This window comes from Diceros bicornis, chromosome 1 (assembly GCF_020826845.1).
Source record: "Diceros bicornis minor isolate mBicDic1 chromosome 1, mDicBic1.mat.cur, whole genome shotgun sequence".
Taxonomy (NCBI): Eukaryota; Metazoa; Chordata; class Mammalia; order Perissodactyla; family Rhinocerotidae; genus Diceros; species Diceros bicornis.
Genome location: NC_080740.1, coordinates 67139143 through 67154694, shown reverse-complemented (window position 1 = coordinate 67154694; position 15552 = coordinate 67139143). Strand labels below are relative to the sequence as shown.

At 57.6% G+C, this 15552-nt stretch overlaps 1 protein-coding gene across 1 annotated transcript in view; it reads left to right on the top strand.

The window, feature by feature from the left end:
* PDGFRB (platelet derived growth factor receptor beta) overlaps positions 1-14189 on the top strand; it is a 37701-nt gene extending 23512 nt beyond the window's left edge. The window contains exons 12-24 of the mRNA XM_058543966.1: positions 1796-1890; positions 2821-2953; positions 3497-3601; positions 3973-4083; positions 5115-5274; positions 6325-6485; positions 7050-7168; positions 7402-7524; positions 8364-8475; positions 8935-9034; positions 9586-9691; positions 10565-10797; positions 12112-14189. Of these exons, the coding sequence (XP_058399949.1) occupies positions 1796-1890; positions 2821-2953; positions 3497-3601; positions 3973-4083; positions 5115-5274; positions 6325-6485; positions 7050-7168; positions 7402-7524; positions 8364-8475; positions 8935-9034; positions 9586-9691; positions 10565-10797; positions 12112-12295 (1742 nt within the window). The 3' untranslated portion in view covers positions 12296-14189. The remainder of the gene's footprint in view (positions 1-1795; positions 1891-2820; positions 2954-3496; positions 3602-3972; positions 4084-5114; positions 5275-6324; positions 6486-7049; positions 7169-7401; positions 7525-8363; positions 8476-8934; positions 9035-9585; positions 9692-10564; positions 10798-12111) is intronic.
* The last annotated feature ends 1363 nt before the right edge of the window (positions 14190-15552 follow it).

The following is a 15552-nucleotide window of genomic DNA, read 5'->3' as shown; positions in this document are numbered from 1 at the left end:
AAAGTGTCCATGCACAATCCCCGCACGTATATGCCTGCTGTACAACACATGTCTGTTAGCAGTTACCCATACATGCATGATTCTTGTCCATATGCACAGTGCCTGGATGCTTTTGCTACCTGCCAATCCCTGTGCATGTGCGTACCTGTTTGCTTGTGCTTCATATGTTCACTTGTTTCTTCATTCAGTAAATGGTTACGGGATCCCAGCTTCTCACTGGAGAAGGCCCAGTCCTGCCTGCCCTTCTAGTGCCTGCAGTCCAGAGAGGAGGCAGACGAGGAACTAGGCAATCCCACTGCATGGGTCAGCAGTTTGAGGGGAAAGCCTAGAGGGAGGAGGGGCTCCATGCTCAGCTATGGAATTCAGGAAAATGTCCTGGAAAAAGGAATCTTTAAGTCAAAACCTCAAGGATAACTGGGAGTTAGCCTTGTGAGTAATGGTATTCCACTCAGAGGGAGTGGCCTGTGCAAAAGCCCAGAGGCAAAGTGGGTTCAGAGAAATTAAAGGAATTCAACGTGACTGGAGGACAGAGCGTACATATATTTAGGGGCTGGGGGGAGGAGATAGAGGGGAGGGGAGTGAAAGAGAGGGGCTGCAGGGGTGGGCAGAGGCCAGTGAAGCAGGGCTGCAAAGGCTGTGTGAGGCGTTTTGGACACACGCTCAGGCAGGTCCATGGGCTTGCACATGCAAGTGCCTCTCTGTACACAGACCTGCCTCTTGCCTCCTGCTTCCTACCCTGTGGGCGGAGGGTGGGGATTTTAATACCTTATCGCATCCACACTCCTGCACATGCACACATATCCCTGAGCAAGTGGGCACCTGCAGACCAGCTCTGAGCAAGGCAGAAGTAAAGCTTTTGTGTGCCTGACGGAGAAGCCATGCACCAGCCCTCGGGGAACTGCCATGGCTGCATCAATCCTCCTCTTTTTACTCAGATGTCTCCTTAGCAGATTCCGACTTCCTTCCCAGGACTGACCTGTGACCTGAATGGTGGGGAGAGGGAGGAGAGGAGTGATGTTGGTCTGGGACCCTGAGGAAGAGGGACAGGGCCCCCTGGGGAGCAGAGAGGGGGCAGGTGGGGGGCAGAGGAGGAAGGAACGAGTTCCCCGGGGACCCCATGGTGGCCAGTGGGGCAGGGCAGGGGAGATGAGGGTCTGGCCAGGGTGGATGTGGAGGGAGTGGGAAGGAACGGGAAGCTGTGCGGCAAAGAGGCTGAGGCCTTGGGGATGGAAGAGACTCAGGACTTGGGGGACCCAGAGTTAGCCCTACTTGGTTACTCCTGTTCCCTGGGGGATGCACTTTGTAACTACCATCATTCTCCCAACCCCACTGGGCACTTGGGGTGAACAGAGGAAGAAGTAGGCTCCTCTCTGCAGTCTGGGTTCATCAGGCTATGGGAGCTCCATCCCTCAGTCCCCTGGCCACTCAGTCAGGCACTGTCCTAGCTGTGACAGCCCCAATGAGGGCACGGATTCAGAGGAGAGGTGAGCCACAGCCCAGCCGTCAGGGGTTGCATCCAAACTGGAGCTGCGGCAGGCAGGTCAGACTGACCCCTGCAAGGGCTGGAAGGACACGGAGGCTGACGGGGATCTGAGCTGCGGGTGGTTACTGAGGGGCACGGGGGATTTATGCGAGATGCTGAGAGTTGGACATCACAGGCCACGGTTGGTGGAGGGGGGCTTCTGTTCTGGGCAGGATGGGCGGAGAGGGCTTTGTGGTGCCAGAGATGGGGTGAGGGGAGGGCAGCTGCCAAGCGCCCTGTTTGCTCATGACCAGTTCTTGTCTCTGCCTCCAGCTCTGCCCTTCAAGGTGGTGGTGATCTCGGCCATCCTGGCCTTGGTGGTCCTCACAATCATCTCCCTCATCATCCTCATCATGCTCTGGCAGAAGGTAAACCCCCACCCTCACCAATGGGCGCAGACTGGCACACCATTTTTTTTGCCTGGGCTCCCCTCTCCCCCACCACACTTACCTTGAATACTGCAGGCTCCAGCCACATCTGGGCCCAGCATGGAGCTCAGGTGTAAAATGATACAGAGTGATGCTGAGTGTCCTATCTGCCTCCACTCCCGGCACCTGGGCCAACTCGGGCCTGGTCCAGGCCCCCCAGGGGTTCCTGCCTCTGCTCTGCCCCCCAGGTCCTGCTCAGATGTCACCCCTGCCCATCCTAGCCATAGGGTATGGGACCTGTGGGATGGTCTACATGTGCTCCAGGATTCTTCCAACTCTCACCCCCAGAGACTCCCAGGATTCTACCGAAATGCATTCTAATCCTATTAATCTGTAATTTCAATGTTCTGTTCTGAGAGTTCACCATTCTATGATTCCAACGTTTTAAGATTCCTGAGTTAGGATTGCAGCACCGCATCATTCTATCATTCCAAGATTCCAATCCTATGATTCCAACATCCTATGATTTCAACATTCCGAAGTTACATCTTTCTGAGACCCAGCATGGGGAGGGCTGTCCACATCCGGCCTAGTGCCCCTGCCTCGCGTCACTTTCCGAGGCTACCTGCTCCTCTACTCCCATCTGATGAGCAGCTGAGGTTCTGGGAGAAGCTGATGGGGAGGTTCTGATGAACCGGGCCCTTGGCTGTCAGGCTAAGTCCCCCCAGTGGGGGCCCCTTGGTACCTGTTCCCACTGTGCCCATAAAGGCCTTGGCTCCATCAATAGCTTGCTATGTGACTTCAGATATGCCTCTGCCCCTCTCTGGGCTTCAGGGTCTCCTGCCCCATCTGTTCCATATGGGGCTGGACCTGGTGGGACTCAAGGCCCAGACCCCCTCTGATGATCCATTCCTGGTCTCGGTCCTGCAGAAGCCACGTTACGAGATCCGATGGAAGGTGATTGAATCTGTGAGCTCCGATGGCCATGAGTACATCTATGTGGACCCTATGCAGCTGCCCTATGACTCTACCTGGGAGCTGCCTCGGGACCAGCTTGTGCTTGGTCAGTCCAGGGAGGCCTCATGTGGCGGTCTGGGGACTTGAGGCGGGTGGGAAGACTGTCTGAGGTCTGGTCCCAGCCTTGCCATGACCAGCTTTGAGACCTAGGGCTGATGTCTTGCCCTCTCTGGCCTTCAGTCCCGCCTCCCCCATACAGTGGGGACAAGACGACCTGAAAGGGGCTGTCCACGTCGTGGCCCTATCCTTCTGTGACTGTGTGAAATAGGACCCCTTTGTGGTGAGAGAGGAAGTATTCATCGAGGGCAGGCTGGGTGCCAGGCCTGTGTTTAGTCTAGCAGTGGTGGCTGAGGGGTGCAGAGGAGCTATGCTCCTCTCTGGGGAGAGAGGAAGACTTCCAGGGACCAAAGCTGGGCCAGAAAGCAAGCAGGACTTAGATGAGACACCAGCAAGGACCTTGAAACACTGTGATTTTAGGAGCCTCCTTGGGGGAACACCTTCAGTCTGGGGTGGCTTGAGGGATTGATCAGAGAGGGTGAGGGATGCAGCTTCCCGGTGAGCAGGAGCTGAAGGATCATCTCTACCCTAGGACGTACCCTCGGCTCCGGGGCCTTTGGGCAGGTGGTAGAGGCCACGGCTCATGGCCTGAGCCATTCACAAGCCACGATGAAAGTGGCGGTCAAGATGCTGAAATGTGAGTCCTGGGAGCCCACCCCTCCTCACATCTGGGCCCCCACCTCCCCCTGCCCCCTCCCCACACATAAAGGCAAGCCCAGAGCAGGCCTGAGTCTAATTCTCAGGGCATAAGAAATGCACCCCGCGGCCAGCACCACTCCTGATTCTGCTTAGGGAGACCCTTCCCCCTCTCCCCTCCTCCAGGGGCCTCCTCCCCTCCCCCACCTTCCTCCCATCCTCTTTCCCTCCCACTGCGTGTGGGTCCTCAGCACCCTAGGCCACCTGGGTCCTACAGCACAGGGTGGGGCAGAAGAGCCAGATTAGGTTCCACGGGGCCTCCTCCACAGGACTCAGTGCCTGGGACGAGGACTGAGACCCCCTCTCCCTCAGCCACAGCCCGCAGCAGTGAGAAGCAAGCCCTCATGTCGGAACTGAAGATCATGAGTCACCTCGGGCCCCACCTGAACGTGGTCAACCTGCTGGGGGCCTGCACCAAGGGAGGTACCACACCTGCTCCCCCAGAGGATTCTGGAAAATGCCAGCTGCCAAGGCTGGGCCCCTTCCCGCCCCCTCCTCAGTCCAGGGACAACAGGACCCTCCATCTGGAGGCTCTGCACTCATCTTGTTCAGTGCCCTCACTTCACAGACCCGGATGGGTGCAAGGTTTACAAATTCACAAAATCACAGCACCATCTGTGCTGTGGTGACGCTTCAGGTCACCAGTCCCAGCAGTTTCCAAATCAAGGGGTCCTCTGACGTTTTTAAATTTTCACAATACCTTTTAGAAACTGTACTAAATAACAGCTCCTGCGACACTGAGACGAGCTATATCCCCACCATGGGAGACCACCAGTGTGCTCCCTGGGAGCTGCTTTTGTTCAGATCACAGAATAAAGTCTCTCCAGCCAAGTGTATTTATTTGAAGCTCTGCTTGCAAGTTAGGCCACAAAAGCATGTTATCACCATTTGCAGCTGCTTATTGTGAGATTTCGGATTTTCCTCAGTATTGTGCAACCAAAACAAAATACAGAAGTGCATTGCATACACAGGCCAATCTATGTCTGCGGTGATAACCCGTTTCAAAATTTTTTGTTTTCATCAATATCTTCAATCTCCCACCGATTGACTTTAAGTAAGTGTATTTGAATTTAAACAGTAACCTGATAATACACAGTGCCTTTATTTATTTTATATACTGGGCTCCAAAGTAAGCTTTAGCGTGAAAACCTTTCAGTAACAGCTAACGCTGTGCTTGCTGCGGGCCAGGCACTGAGCTGAGCCGACTCAGGCAGCATCTCAGGACACTCATGCCAGCCCCATGAGGTGGGTCTTATGAGCCCCATTTGACAGACGGGGAAAGTAAAGCTCAGGGAGACTATGAATCTTGCTCGCGGTCACAGAGGCAGGAAAAGAATCCGTTCGCCTGGCGCCAGAGCCCCTTCACGGTCTTACCCAACTGTCTCTCCCACGCGCAGCCCATCACTAGCCTCGTGGCCCTGGTGGGGCCTGTCCCTGAGCCTGTCCCTCCGCAGGGCCCATCTACATCATCACCGAGTACTGTCGCTATGGCGACCTGGTGGACTACTTGCACCGCAACAAGCACACCTTCCTGCAGCACTGCTCCGACAAGCGACGCCCACCCAGCGCCGAGCTCTACAGCAACGCCCTGCCCGTGGGGCTCCCGCTGCCCAGGTACCGCGCAGGGGGAGGCCAGGACCTGCATCCTGGGGGAGCCCTGAGGAGCCTGCTCCCGCCCTCCCTGTCCAGGATGGGCAGCTGAGGCCAGGGCAGCAGAGTCGCTCTTGGAGCTGGGCTGTTTCACAAGTCACAAGGCGTGACAAAGTGATGGTAATGGTGGGGTGGCCCGCCACCTATGGACTGTCCTGTCCGCAGCGTGCCAGCCCCTGTGCTGAGCACCTTGCAGACGTGACCCGTGACCCCCACTCTGTTCCTGCGTCTGAGGCCTTCCCCCCTCCCACGGTGAGCGCCTGGGCTCTCCTCTGCAGGCCCCACTCCATGGCTGCGCTCCAGGCTCTGCTCCTTGCTGCAGCTTCCCCGCTGCCTCTGCACACCAGTCTCTCTGGTGCCCCACAGACCACGCAACCCTCTCTTCTTCTTTTCCAAGAATAACATGTCTTAGTCCTTTTGCTGATTACAAAAGCAATGCATGTTTACTGCAGAGGTGAGAGTAACCTCAGAAAAGCATTAAAAGCCAGTAAAACTGGCCCTGTCCTCCCCAACACGTTGATCCATTTCCTTCCAGTCTTCTTTCTCCCCGTGGAGGCACGTGTGTGTATAGTCCCGCAGCTCTCTGGGGAGCCGATGCGCAGGCGGAGCACTAAGGCAATTCGTTGTCCACTCTGGGTGGTGGCCGGGTGCTCACAGGGCATCATGGCTGGATGGTGCTGTAGAGCCGCAGACAGGCGCCTTGGTACAGGTCCTTTTCGTGACCCTTGTCCTGGGGTGCTGCTGTAATCGCCCCTGTGCGTGAGATCTCTGAGGACACACGTGGGTGTGTCGTCTTGGCAGCCCCAGTGCCCAGCTCAGGGCCCGAGAGGCTGGTTGAAAGGGCTCACTGCATGGTCGTCCACACTGTGACAGGCTGGAGGAGGGTGAGTGAGGGAGTGAGAGAAGGAATACAGGGTGACAGGGCCTTGCGGGCCCCCTGGGTCAGCAGAGGGGCAGGAGGGGGAAGAGAAGGGAAAGGCTTGGCCTCTCCTGTGATGCTCCTCTCACCCCCAGCCACATGACCCTGCCTGGAGAGAGCGACGGTGGCTACATGGACATGAGCAAGGACGAGTCAGTGGACTACGTGCCCATGCTGGACATGAAAGGAGACGTCAAATATGCAGACATCGAGTCCTCCAACTACATGGGCCCTTACGACAACTATGTCCCCTCTGGTGGGTGCATGCACTGTCGTCACCCTTGCACGGCCCTCACACCTGTGCAGTGGTGCATTCTTCTCAAAGCCTTTCACATGCCCAGCCTGGCAACAACCCTGGGAGGAAGGTAGCCTTGTGCCCATTTCGTGGATGCAGAAACTGAGGCTAGCCACCTGCCTAAAGCTGCTGTGTGTGGATCCGCAATATGAACCCCTGTTTCTGGGTCCAGAGGTGTGCGCACAGCCCACAGGGAGGGGAGGAGTGAGGATGGGGTGGTACCTGGCCTCCTGGGGCCTTGAGGAAGGGCGGTCTGCACAGAACAGGCCCCAGGCTGAACTAGTGTCCCTCAGAAGCAGGCAGGCCAGACTGGGCTAATGCCAAACATTTTTCTGGCCAATGAGAGCACTGATAAAGTAGGAGAGGTTTAAGTTAGATATTTGGAAATAGTTTTCCTTTTAGGGGAGACTTAGAGGATCAGTAGCCGCCTATCTTTGACATTCAGTCTCCACGAGCCAAAGGGCAGGGGTGCTGTGGACCGTGGGGAGACACAAGATGGTGGGTGACCTTCTGCTTATCCCCTAGCTCCCGAGAGGACCTGTCGGGCGACTTTGATCAACGACTCCCCAGTGCTTAGCTACACGGACCTTGTGGGCTTCAGCTACCAGGTGGCCAATGGCATGGAGTTTCTGGCCTCCAAGAATGTACGTGTGGTCACAGTGGGTGGATTGGGTCATGGGGAGGTAGGTCACCCAGCCAGCCAGGGTCCTCCAAGTACTCAGCCCCATAGGGCAGCTCCGTCCCCTTGGGTCGAATGTCCTCACACCGTGTAGCCCCTCACACCCGGGCAGTGATGCATTTTTCCCAAAACCCTTGAGATGGAAGGTCTTTCCCCACAATTGCTCCCAAGGCCTCAGCTCCCCTCTCCCCCACCCAGTGCGTCCACCGAGACCTGGCGGCCAGGAACGTGCTCATCTGCGAGGGCAAGCTGGTCAAAATCTGCGACTTCGGCCTGGCTCGAGACATCATGCGGGACTCGAACTACATCTCCAAAGGCAGTGTGAGTGCCTTCCCCGGCCCTGTGTGCCTCTGACCCTCCTGGTCAGTGTGGCTGTGGCTCACAGGAGATCAGGACGGGGCTCCTCATGGCCCAATCTGCCCAGTGGCGACAGGCTCTGCCTGCCTGGCCGTGTGTGCAGGGACAGGAAGGGCAGCCACCAGCTGTGTGTGGGGTGGGAGGGGGCAGAGAGGCTGAGGCTTGTGGAGGGCGGGGGGGGCTCAGATTTGCTGGTCACAGCAGGGAGCGAGGGACCAGCTGTAATGGGTCCAGGGGAGGGTGGAGGGGGAGCAGGCCAAACGTGCTACTCCAGCGGTGGTGGCGGGCAGAGGAAGAAGCCCGGGCAGCAGGCTGAGACAGATGGGTAGGTGGCAGGCAGTATTTGTTTAAAATGTGACCATCCTGCCCCCCACTCCTGTCCCCACTTTCCGCATGGGGATAGTGAACCCCAGAAGTGACGCTAGGGCCCAGAGTTCTAAGGCAGCTAGGATGAGAGCTGGGTGGCACCTTGGCATCTCCCTTGCTCCCCCTCTACTCTACCAACCTGGCCAGGGGCCTCTATTGGGGTGAGGAGGCAGGGCCTGTTCCGAGAGGAGCCTCAAACCCTGGGGCTCTTCCCCAGGGACAGGGGCTGCCGTGTCCCCAGTTCGTGGGAAAAGGAACTTGGCCTCCTGATCCTCTGGCCAGCACTGGGACGGGCGGGGAATCCTGTGCCCACAGAGCCGGCTCTCAGGGTTGGGGAATGAGGATCTGGGAGTGGGACCCGCCAGGCCTCCTTCCCGCCCAGGTGCAGGGTGGGGCTGGCCCCTCCTTACACTCAGCGCTGTCCTGCCCTCCCGCAGACCTTCCTGCCTTTGAAGTGGATGGCCCCGGAGAGCATCTTCAACAGCCTCTACACCACCCTGAGCGACGTGTGGTCCTTCGGGATCTTACTCTGGGAGATCTTCACCCTGGGTACGTGCCCTTCTCCCGCAGCCCTCAGAGCCATGGCACGGCCTCCACCCTGACCACTCACACTGCCCGACTGGTAGGGCTGTGGGACAGGCTCCGGGACAGGGGTCCAGGGCTGGACTTGGGTCCAGCAAGTCCCAGCTCTGCAGCTTTCTTGCTGCTGTGTGACTTTGGCAAGTCCTTGCCCTCTCTGTGTTTCTTTACCTCCCCATCTGAGTATCAAGGGGTTTGCACAGTGACATCAAAAAGCCTGCATGGCTCTCGTGTTCTCTGGTTCTCTGATTCTGGGGAGGGTTGCAGTCTCTGTCCAGAGCCCATAACAGAGCCCACATTTCCCAGCACCAAGGCCTCTGCACCCTCACCCACGCCGGGCTGGCATGCCTCTCCCTGTCCCGCAGAAAAGACTACCGACCACTTTTCCAACACCTGAGCCCACATATCTCTTGTCTCTGCTCCCGACAGGTGGCACCCCTTACCCAGAGCTGCCCATGAACGAGCAGTTCTACAATGCCATCAAGCGGGGCTACCGCATGGCCCAGCCTGCCCACGCCTCGGACGAGATGTGAGTGGAGCCTCCTGCATCTGGGAGGAGTTTTTGGGTGCAAACGATAGATATCCAACTTTACCAGCTTCAGCCAAAGATGGGTTTATTAGCTCAGAGACCTAGATAAATCTAGGAACAGCTGGCTCTGGGTGTTCAGACGATGTCGTCAGGAAACCTCGTTCTGCCCTGGGGCTCTGCTTTCCTCTGTGGCGGCCTGGTTTTCAGGCTGGCACTACCCAAAAGGCTACGTCCTAGCTGCCTTCACCGTAGTTCCAGCAACAGGCCCAGAGCTGACTGTCAAGGGCTCAGCTGGGGTCACACGGCCATCCAGAACCAGCCACTGAGCTGTGGTGGGGGGAAACTCCTACCGGCCAGACCCGGGTTGTGTGCTCACCAAGGTGTGGTCCACCCCACGGAAACACTGGTGGAGGGAGGGCTTCCTAAGGGGACATCCAGGTGCAATAATGGGAAAACAACGCCTGTCCCCAACTCTTTTCATTGCTCCCCTTGTTCTGGGGGGTGGTAGACCCTGAGCCAGAGACCTTGACCCCCTCTGCCCGTCTCCCCAGCTACGAGATCATGCAGAAGTGCTGGGAAGAGAAGTTTGAGATTCGGCCCCCCTTCTCCCAGCTGGTGCTGCTTCTCGAGAGACTGCTGGGCGAGGGTTACAAAAAGGTATGTTGAGGCAGGGTGGGGGTGGGGAACCAAGTGTTCTGGTCCAGGAGTCAGACACTGGGTGCAAGGCTCTGTGTGACATGCTGGTATTTGGGGGACCACCCTTTACCCTCTCTGGGCCTCAGTTTCCCTGCTGATATTAGTAAGGGATGGGCTAGAGCTATGAGTTTAATTTATTTTAGCAGCACAGAGGTTTTTGAAATGAAATCCTTCCTGGAAGCTGATTGATTTAAAGTGGGGGAAGGGAGCCTACAGCCCCTGTCATGCGGCATCCTTCCTCCTGCCTGTGCACCCAGGCCCAATCTTGGGTCTCCTTCAGAAGTTTGAACAACCCCAGGCTGGGTGGCTGCTGAGGGCCTGACCACAGGCTCACACAAGGCTGTTGGAGCCAGCAGGGCCTTAAAGCCCGCCCTGTCTGACAGTGGGAGCAGGAGTGAGGGGGAGCACAGACACAGCCCTTTCCGAGGTCCATTCCTCACCCCACTCCCACCCCATGTCTGGCTCCAGCTCCGGGACCAGTGGGATGGAGTGGAGTTGTCACCACTCAGTAGCAAGGGAAACTGAGGCCCCACAGAGGGAGGTTGAGGCAGGATGAGAGCCCACGCCCGTCTACTCTGAAGTAGGGGAGTGTTAGGGTTGAGGGTGCTGCTCTGCTAACTGCCCCTTCCTGGGCGTTCCTGAGCTCACTTTGTCTTGTGAGATGCAATTGGGCGGGCAGCTCAGCTGTGTGGCTTTGGGCAATTCTCCTTCCTCTCTGAGCACCAGTTGCTATATTCACACAAGGCTGGGTCAGAATCTAACTGTTGGATGATCCCTAATCCCTGTCTGGTCTGACCATCCCTATTTTTCGGTTCTCCTTGCCCCACGGAGCAGAAGTACCAGCAGGTGGATGAGGAGTTTCTGAGGAGCGACCACCCAGCCATCCTTCGGTCCCAAGCCCGCTTGCCTGGCTTCCATGGCCTCCGATCCCCCCTGGACACCAGCTCTGTCCTCTACACTGCTGTGCAGCCCAACGAGGGTGACAACGACTATATCATCCCACTGCCCGACCCCAAACCCGAGGTTGCTGATGAGGGCCCACTGGAGGGTTCCCCCAGCCTTGCCAGGTAGCCGCTCTGGCCAGGGGCCCAAGGCATTGGTGTACACAGTGTGTGTGTGTGTGTGTGTGTGTGTGCGTGTATCTGTCTGTTTATGTCTTCATGGCATCAGGCTTGCCTTAGAAGTAAGTTACCTAGGGTGTGTACTTATTCCTGCCGGTGAATACAAGAGAGAAATGAACTTATTTGACCTTCAATGACCTCAGGTGGAAAGGGCAGGCTGGTAAGAAAAAGAATGGGCTGGGACTTATATGCAAGGTAGCTGTTTCCTTTAAAGGAACCCCATAGGCCATCTATTCTCCCCTGTCTGGGCCCTGTCCTAGCCCTAAGAAAACTGAATTAGCATCCCCAGCCCCTAGCGTGTTGCTCTGGAATCATCGCCAGCCCTAGGCCTATGGTCTGTCCTTCAGCAGGTGCTCTGAGGGCCCCGGGGGGTCTTGCACGGTTGTAGGAGGCAAAGGAGCCTACAGGAGCTCAGGCCAGAATTCAGACTGTGAAGGAGATTGGTGCTCCTCTTTTGCCTTTGGATAGAGTGAAGTTCCAGTGTGGGGAGGGCTCTGGAGGAAGGCCCAGCTGTTGCCCGGAATTGATGTTCAGACAGAGTCTCCCCTCAGCTGGAAAGAAGGGTTCCCCATGAGGCAAGACCCATCCCCAAAACAAGATGCACCCTATGGTGAAGCGGCAGGAGCCCCAGGCCGGGTTCCAGCTGCAGCTCTGCCACTGGCTGCCGTGAGACCCAGACAGGCACCTTCTCTGCGAGCCTCAGTCTCTCCACGTGCACTAGGAACACACGCAGGACTTAGGGGGCCCTCCCCCCCCAGTTTGAGGAGGTATTCCAGGGCTCTGATAGCCAGTGTGCAGAGCAGTTAAGCTCAGAGTTCAAACAGCTTGGGGTGTGCATGCTGCCCTGTTCTGTGCCCTCAGATAAGCTGCTTCCCCTCTCTGAACCTCAGTTTCCTCATCTGTAAAATGAAAACAATATGACTACTTCGATTTGGAGGTTGTTGTGGGGATTAAATGAAATAATGTATATCTTCAGGAGGGGAGGAGATGGAGACACTGATGGGTGAACAATGAACTTTGGAGTCAACTGGATCTGCTCTAAAATCCCAGCTCCTGTACTTACCTGCTGTGTGATGCAGGCCAGTGACATAACCTCTCTGAGCTGCACTTTCCTCATGGTGCCTGCCTTGCAAAGATTAAATGAACTAAAGTGTGTAAGGTGCATGGTACAAGGTTGGACGTGGAAAGCTCTTGACTAATGCTGCTGTTATTTGACTGTGGTTCCCTGCCAGCCCCTCACTCACTTGCCTTCTCCCCTAGCTCTACCCTGAATGAAGTCAACACCTCCTCTACTATCTCCTGTGACAGCCCCCTGGAACCACAAGAGGAACCAGAGCCAGAGCCCCAGCCCGAGCCCCAGGTGGAGCCAGAGCTGGAGCCAGAGTGGCCGCCAGATTCAAGCTGCCCCAGGCCTCGGGCCGAGGTGGAGGACAGCTTCCTGTAGGGGGCTGGCCCCCACCCTGCCCTGCCTGAAGCTCCCCCTCTACCTCCCAGCACCCAGCACCTCCTGGCCTGGCCTGGCCTCCCACCAGCCGGGCTGCTCCCAGCTGTCCCCTTCTGGAAAGCTTTTGCTCCTGGCATGTCGCACCCCAACCCCTGCGGCTGGCTTAGGAGGCAAGAGAACTGCAGAGGCCATGACCAGCCCTCTGCCTCTGGGGAGGCCATGTGACTCTGAGCCAGGATTCTCCCAGGGGACTTGGTTTCTCCATCTGTGAGATGGGAAAGTTGGACTTGGTGACCCACCATCTGGGATTCTTTCCCTGGCTGACAGGTGGGGAGAATGGAACCCCGGGGGTGAGTCTTGAGGTTCAGGAGGTGGCAAATTAACCTTTTTTCTGTTCAGTCAGCTACCCCTCAAGGAGCTGCAGCTCTCACCTCACACTTTTATCCACCCGAGAGCTGGGGAAGGGCCCCTGGCCTCCCTGCCCTCTGGCTGAGCAGGGTTCTGGCCTGGGACAGTGCTGCCTCATCCAGAAGCAACCTCCCCTCCATGCCAGTCTCCACTTTCCCGGGCCCGAGCTGGTCTGGGGCCATCCATGCTTAATTAATGCGGAGGGCTGAGCCACATACAGGACACCCTGGCCTGTGGCCCCTGCCCCAGGCACTTGGGGCACACCTCACCATAAAAAGTGCCCATGTCCATGTCTTCCTGGCCCCACAAGTCCTGGGGTCATTTTTCCTCACCACTGCCAGTCTTACTCCACCCATCAGAGTCTCCAGGGCCGGACGGGCCCCACGTCTGTGATGAGTGTGTTGATGTGCTTGCAAGAAGTGTCCACATGTGTGGACCCATGTGTGGACCAATATGTGCATTGGACCTGCCATGAGACTTTGGGGGACTCCCTCGCCCTCTCTGGGCCTGTTCTCTCGTTGAAAAATGAGCAGATTAGACTCATTGACTTCTGGTGCTCTGCCAGCACTAACATTCTAGAATATTCCAGAGGGTTGCACACTTGCCCAGATGAAGCAAAGCCAAACACCCCAAACCTCCACCTCGGGGGTCAGCTGGGGTCTGGGGAGATTCCAGACCACACATCACACCCCAGGCATTCAGAGACCGTGACCCTTCCCCAGGCCCCTGGCAAGTCCCAAAAGGCCCGCTGCCCAGGCCTTGACTCGGAGTGACAGCCAGTGTCTGGGAAGCCCCCAGCAGCTGCCCCAGGGCTGTGGGAAGATCACAGAACCCCTTTCAGCACCCACAGTGACCTCTGGAACTATCCTAGGCAAAGGAAGCAGAGAGGGCAAAGCAGAGCACCTCGTGCTGCCCGCCACTCCAGCCCCTGCTGTCTAGGCCTGTGTCACAGACATAACGGACACTGAGGGCCCCCGGGGTCCCCAGAAAGGACAAGAAGACTTCGATAGGGAACCTGAGAAATGGATGCAAGAGGTGGGTACCTTGGGGGCTGCCTTCTCACCTGCCAGCTGTCTTGTTTGAGGCAGTACCCATGAGTATGGCTTTGTCACACCCAGGCCTGCTCCCCTCACTGTCTCTGCCAGCCACGCCCCAGCCCAGTGGGCACTGGAGGTCCAGAGGAGTTGGGTCCAAGGCCGCCAGCAGGGGGAGAGCTGGAGAGGGGGTGAAGGAAGATCAGCCCTCTGGGCACCAGCCCCCTATACTGGTTGGCACCTGCCTGCCCTGGGGCCCCCGAAGCCTGGTCGAGGAGGGAGAGGGTTCTCACTACGGTACCAAAGATGTAATCACCTAGGTTTACAAGTATCTTTAGGACTCACGTTAACTCACATTTATACAACAGAAGTGCTATTTTGTATGCCATCCAATTTTCCTATCTGTGTACTTTTTTTAAGGGAAAGATTTTAATATTAAACCTGGTGCTTCTCACTCACAGACTTTGTGGTCTCTTACGGGTTTGGGTCCCTGTGCCTGGGAGGTGGCGGGAGGGGAGTGGGGCAGACGGGACTCGGCCCAGCCACAGGGTCCCCACACAGGTCCCTTCAGCTCTGAGTCTCGTTTCCATCTGTAAAATGGAGATTTGCACACTCCCTCCACCCCTTGCTAGTGGATGGGTGACCTGGACCTTGGGCGTCAGTTTTCCAAGTCGTGAAATGAGTTCCGGCTGTTCTGGCTCTGCGGTGCCTGACCCTGGGATGGGTGGGACTGTTCACGGGCTGATGCTGAGGAGCCCGGGCCCTTCCTGCGGCCCCCACCCCACCCCACCCCACCATGTGCTTTGGCTTTGCCTGTTAAGCTGGGACACCACCCCCCGCCCTCCCCTCCATTCTGCCTGTGGGCCCAGGTTGAGGCTGGTGTGGCTGGTGAGAGGCATCTCCTAGAGACCAGACTCCAGGCCCTGGTGAGTGAGGTTGGGTCCTGGGCAGGAGTAGGGCAGACCGAACACCCAAGGGGGCCAGAGAGCAGGAAGAAGTGAAGAGGCGGAGAAAGAGGAGCGGAGGAAGGTGGGGGCGGTGTGCGGCCAGGGCAAGGCCAGGGGAGGCAGTGGGGGCCTGGCTGTGGCTCTGAGGGCAGAATCTAGCCAGGCTGGGCAGAGGAGTGCAGACCCAGCAGGCCCCAGGCCCCTCACAGCTACAGCAGCTCTGTGGTGTGGCGCTGGCATGATCTGGGCATGCTGGTGCCTGCTGGCCAGCTCATTCCTAGCCATAGGCTCCACTGCCCAGCCCAGGGAGACCCTGGCAGCGGCATGGGGCCAGGGGCAGTAGAGCTGCCAGGGGCAAGGGGCCAAGTGCAAGGGTCCTGGACCCAGGCTGGGGCTTCCTGGCTCCTCCACCTGGGCCCTGTAGGAGGGTCACCTGAGGTGGAAGCGGGTTTCAGCCTGAGATCTATCTTACTTCACCATGTGACCTTGGCCATCCCTTGCTCTCTCTGATCTGGGGAAGTGGCATCTCAGTTTGCTTCTGGGAGATGGGCACCTTGTTTTGGAGCCACAGGCCACCCTGGACCAATTCCAGGAGTCTGGGGCTGCGGCTGCCAGCAGGGAGAGGAATGGAGACGTGGGGCAGCTCTGACTCACAGGCCAGCCGCCAACTCAGGGGCAGCTGAGCCACACCAGGGGAAACTCCACCCGCTGCAGGGCCTGGCCACACAAAGCCCACCCTCCCGGGGGTCCTGGCTTCAGAGAACACCAGAGCCCATGACCCCTTCTCTCCTGGCTATGGTAGAAGATAAGTAAGCCAATACCCAGATCTGCCTTGTGAAGAGAATAAACAACCCACATTCCAGACAGG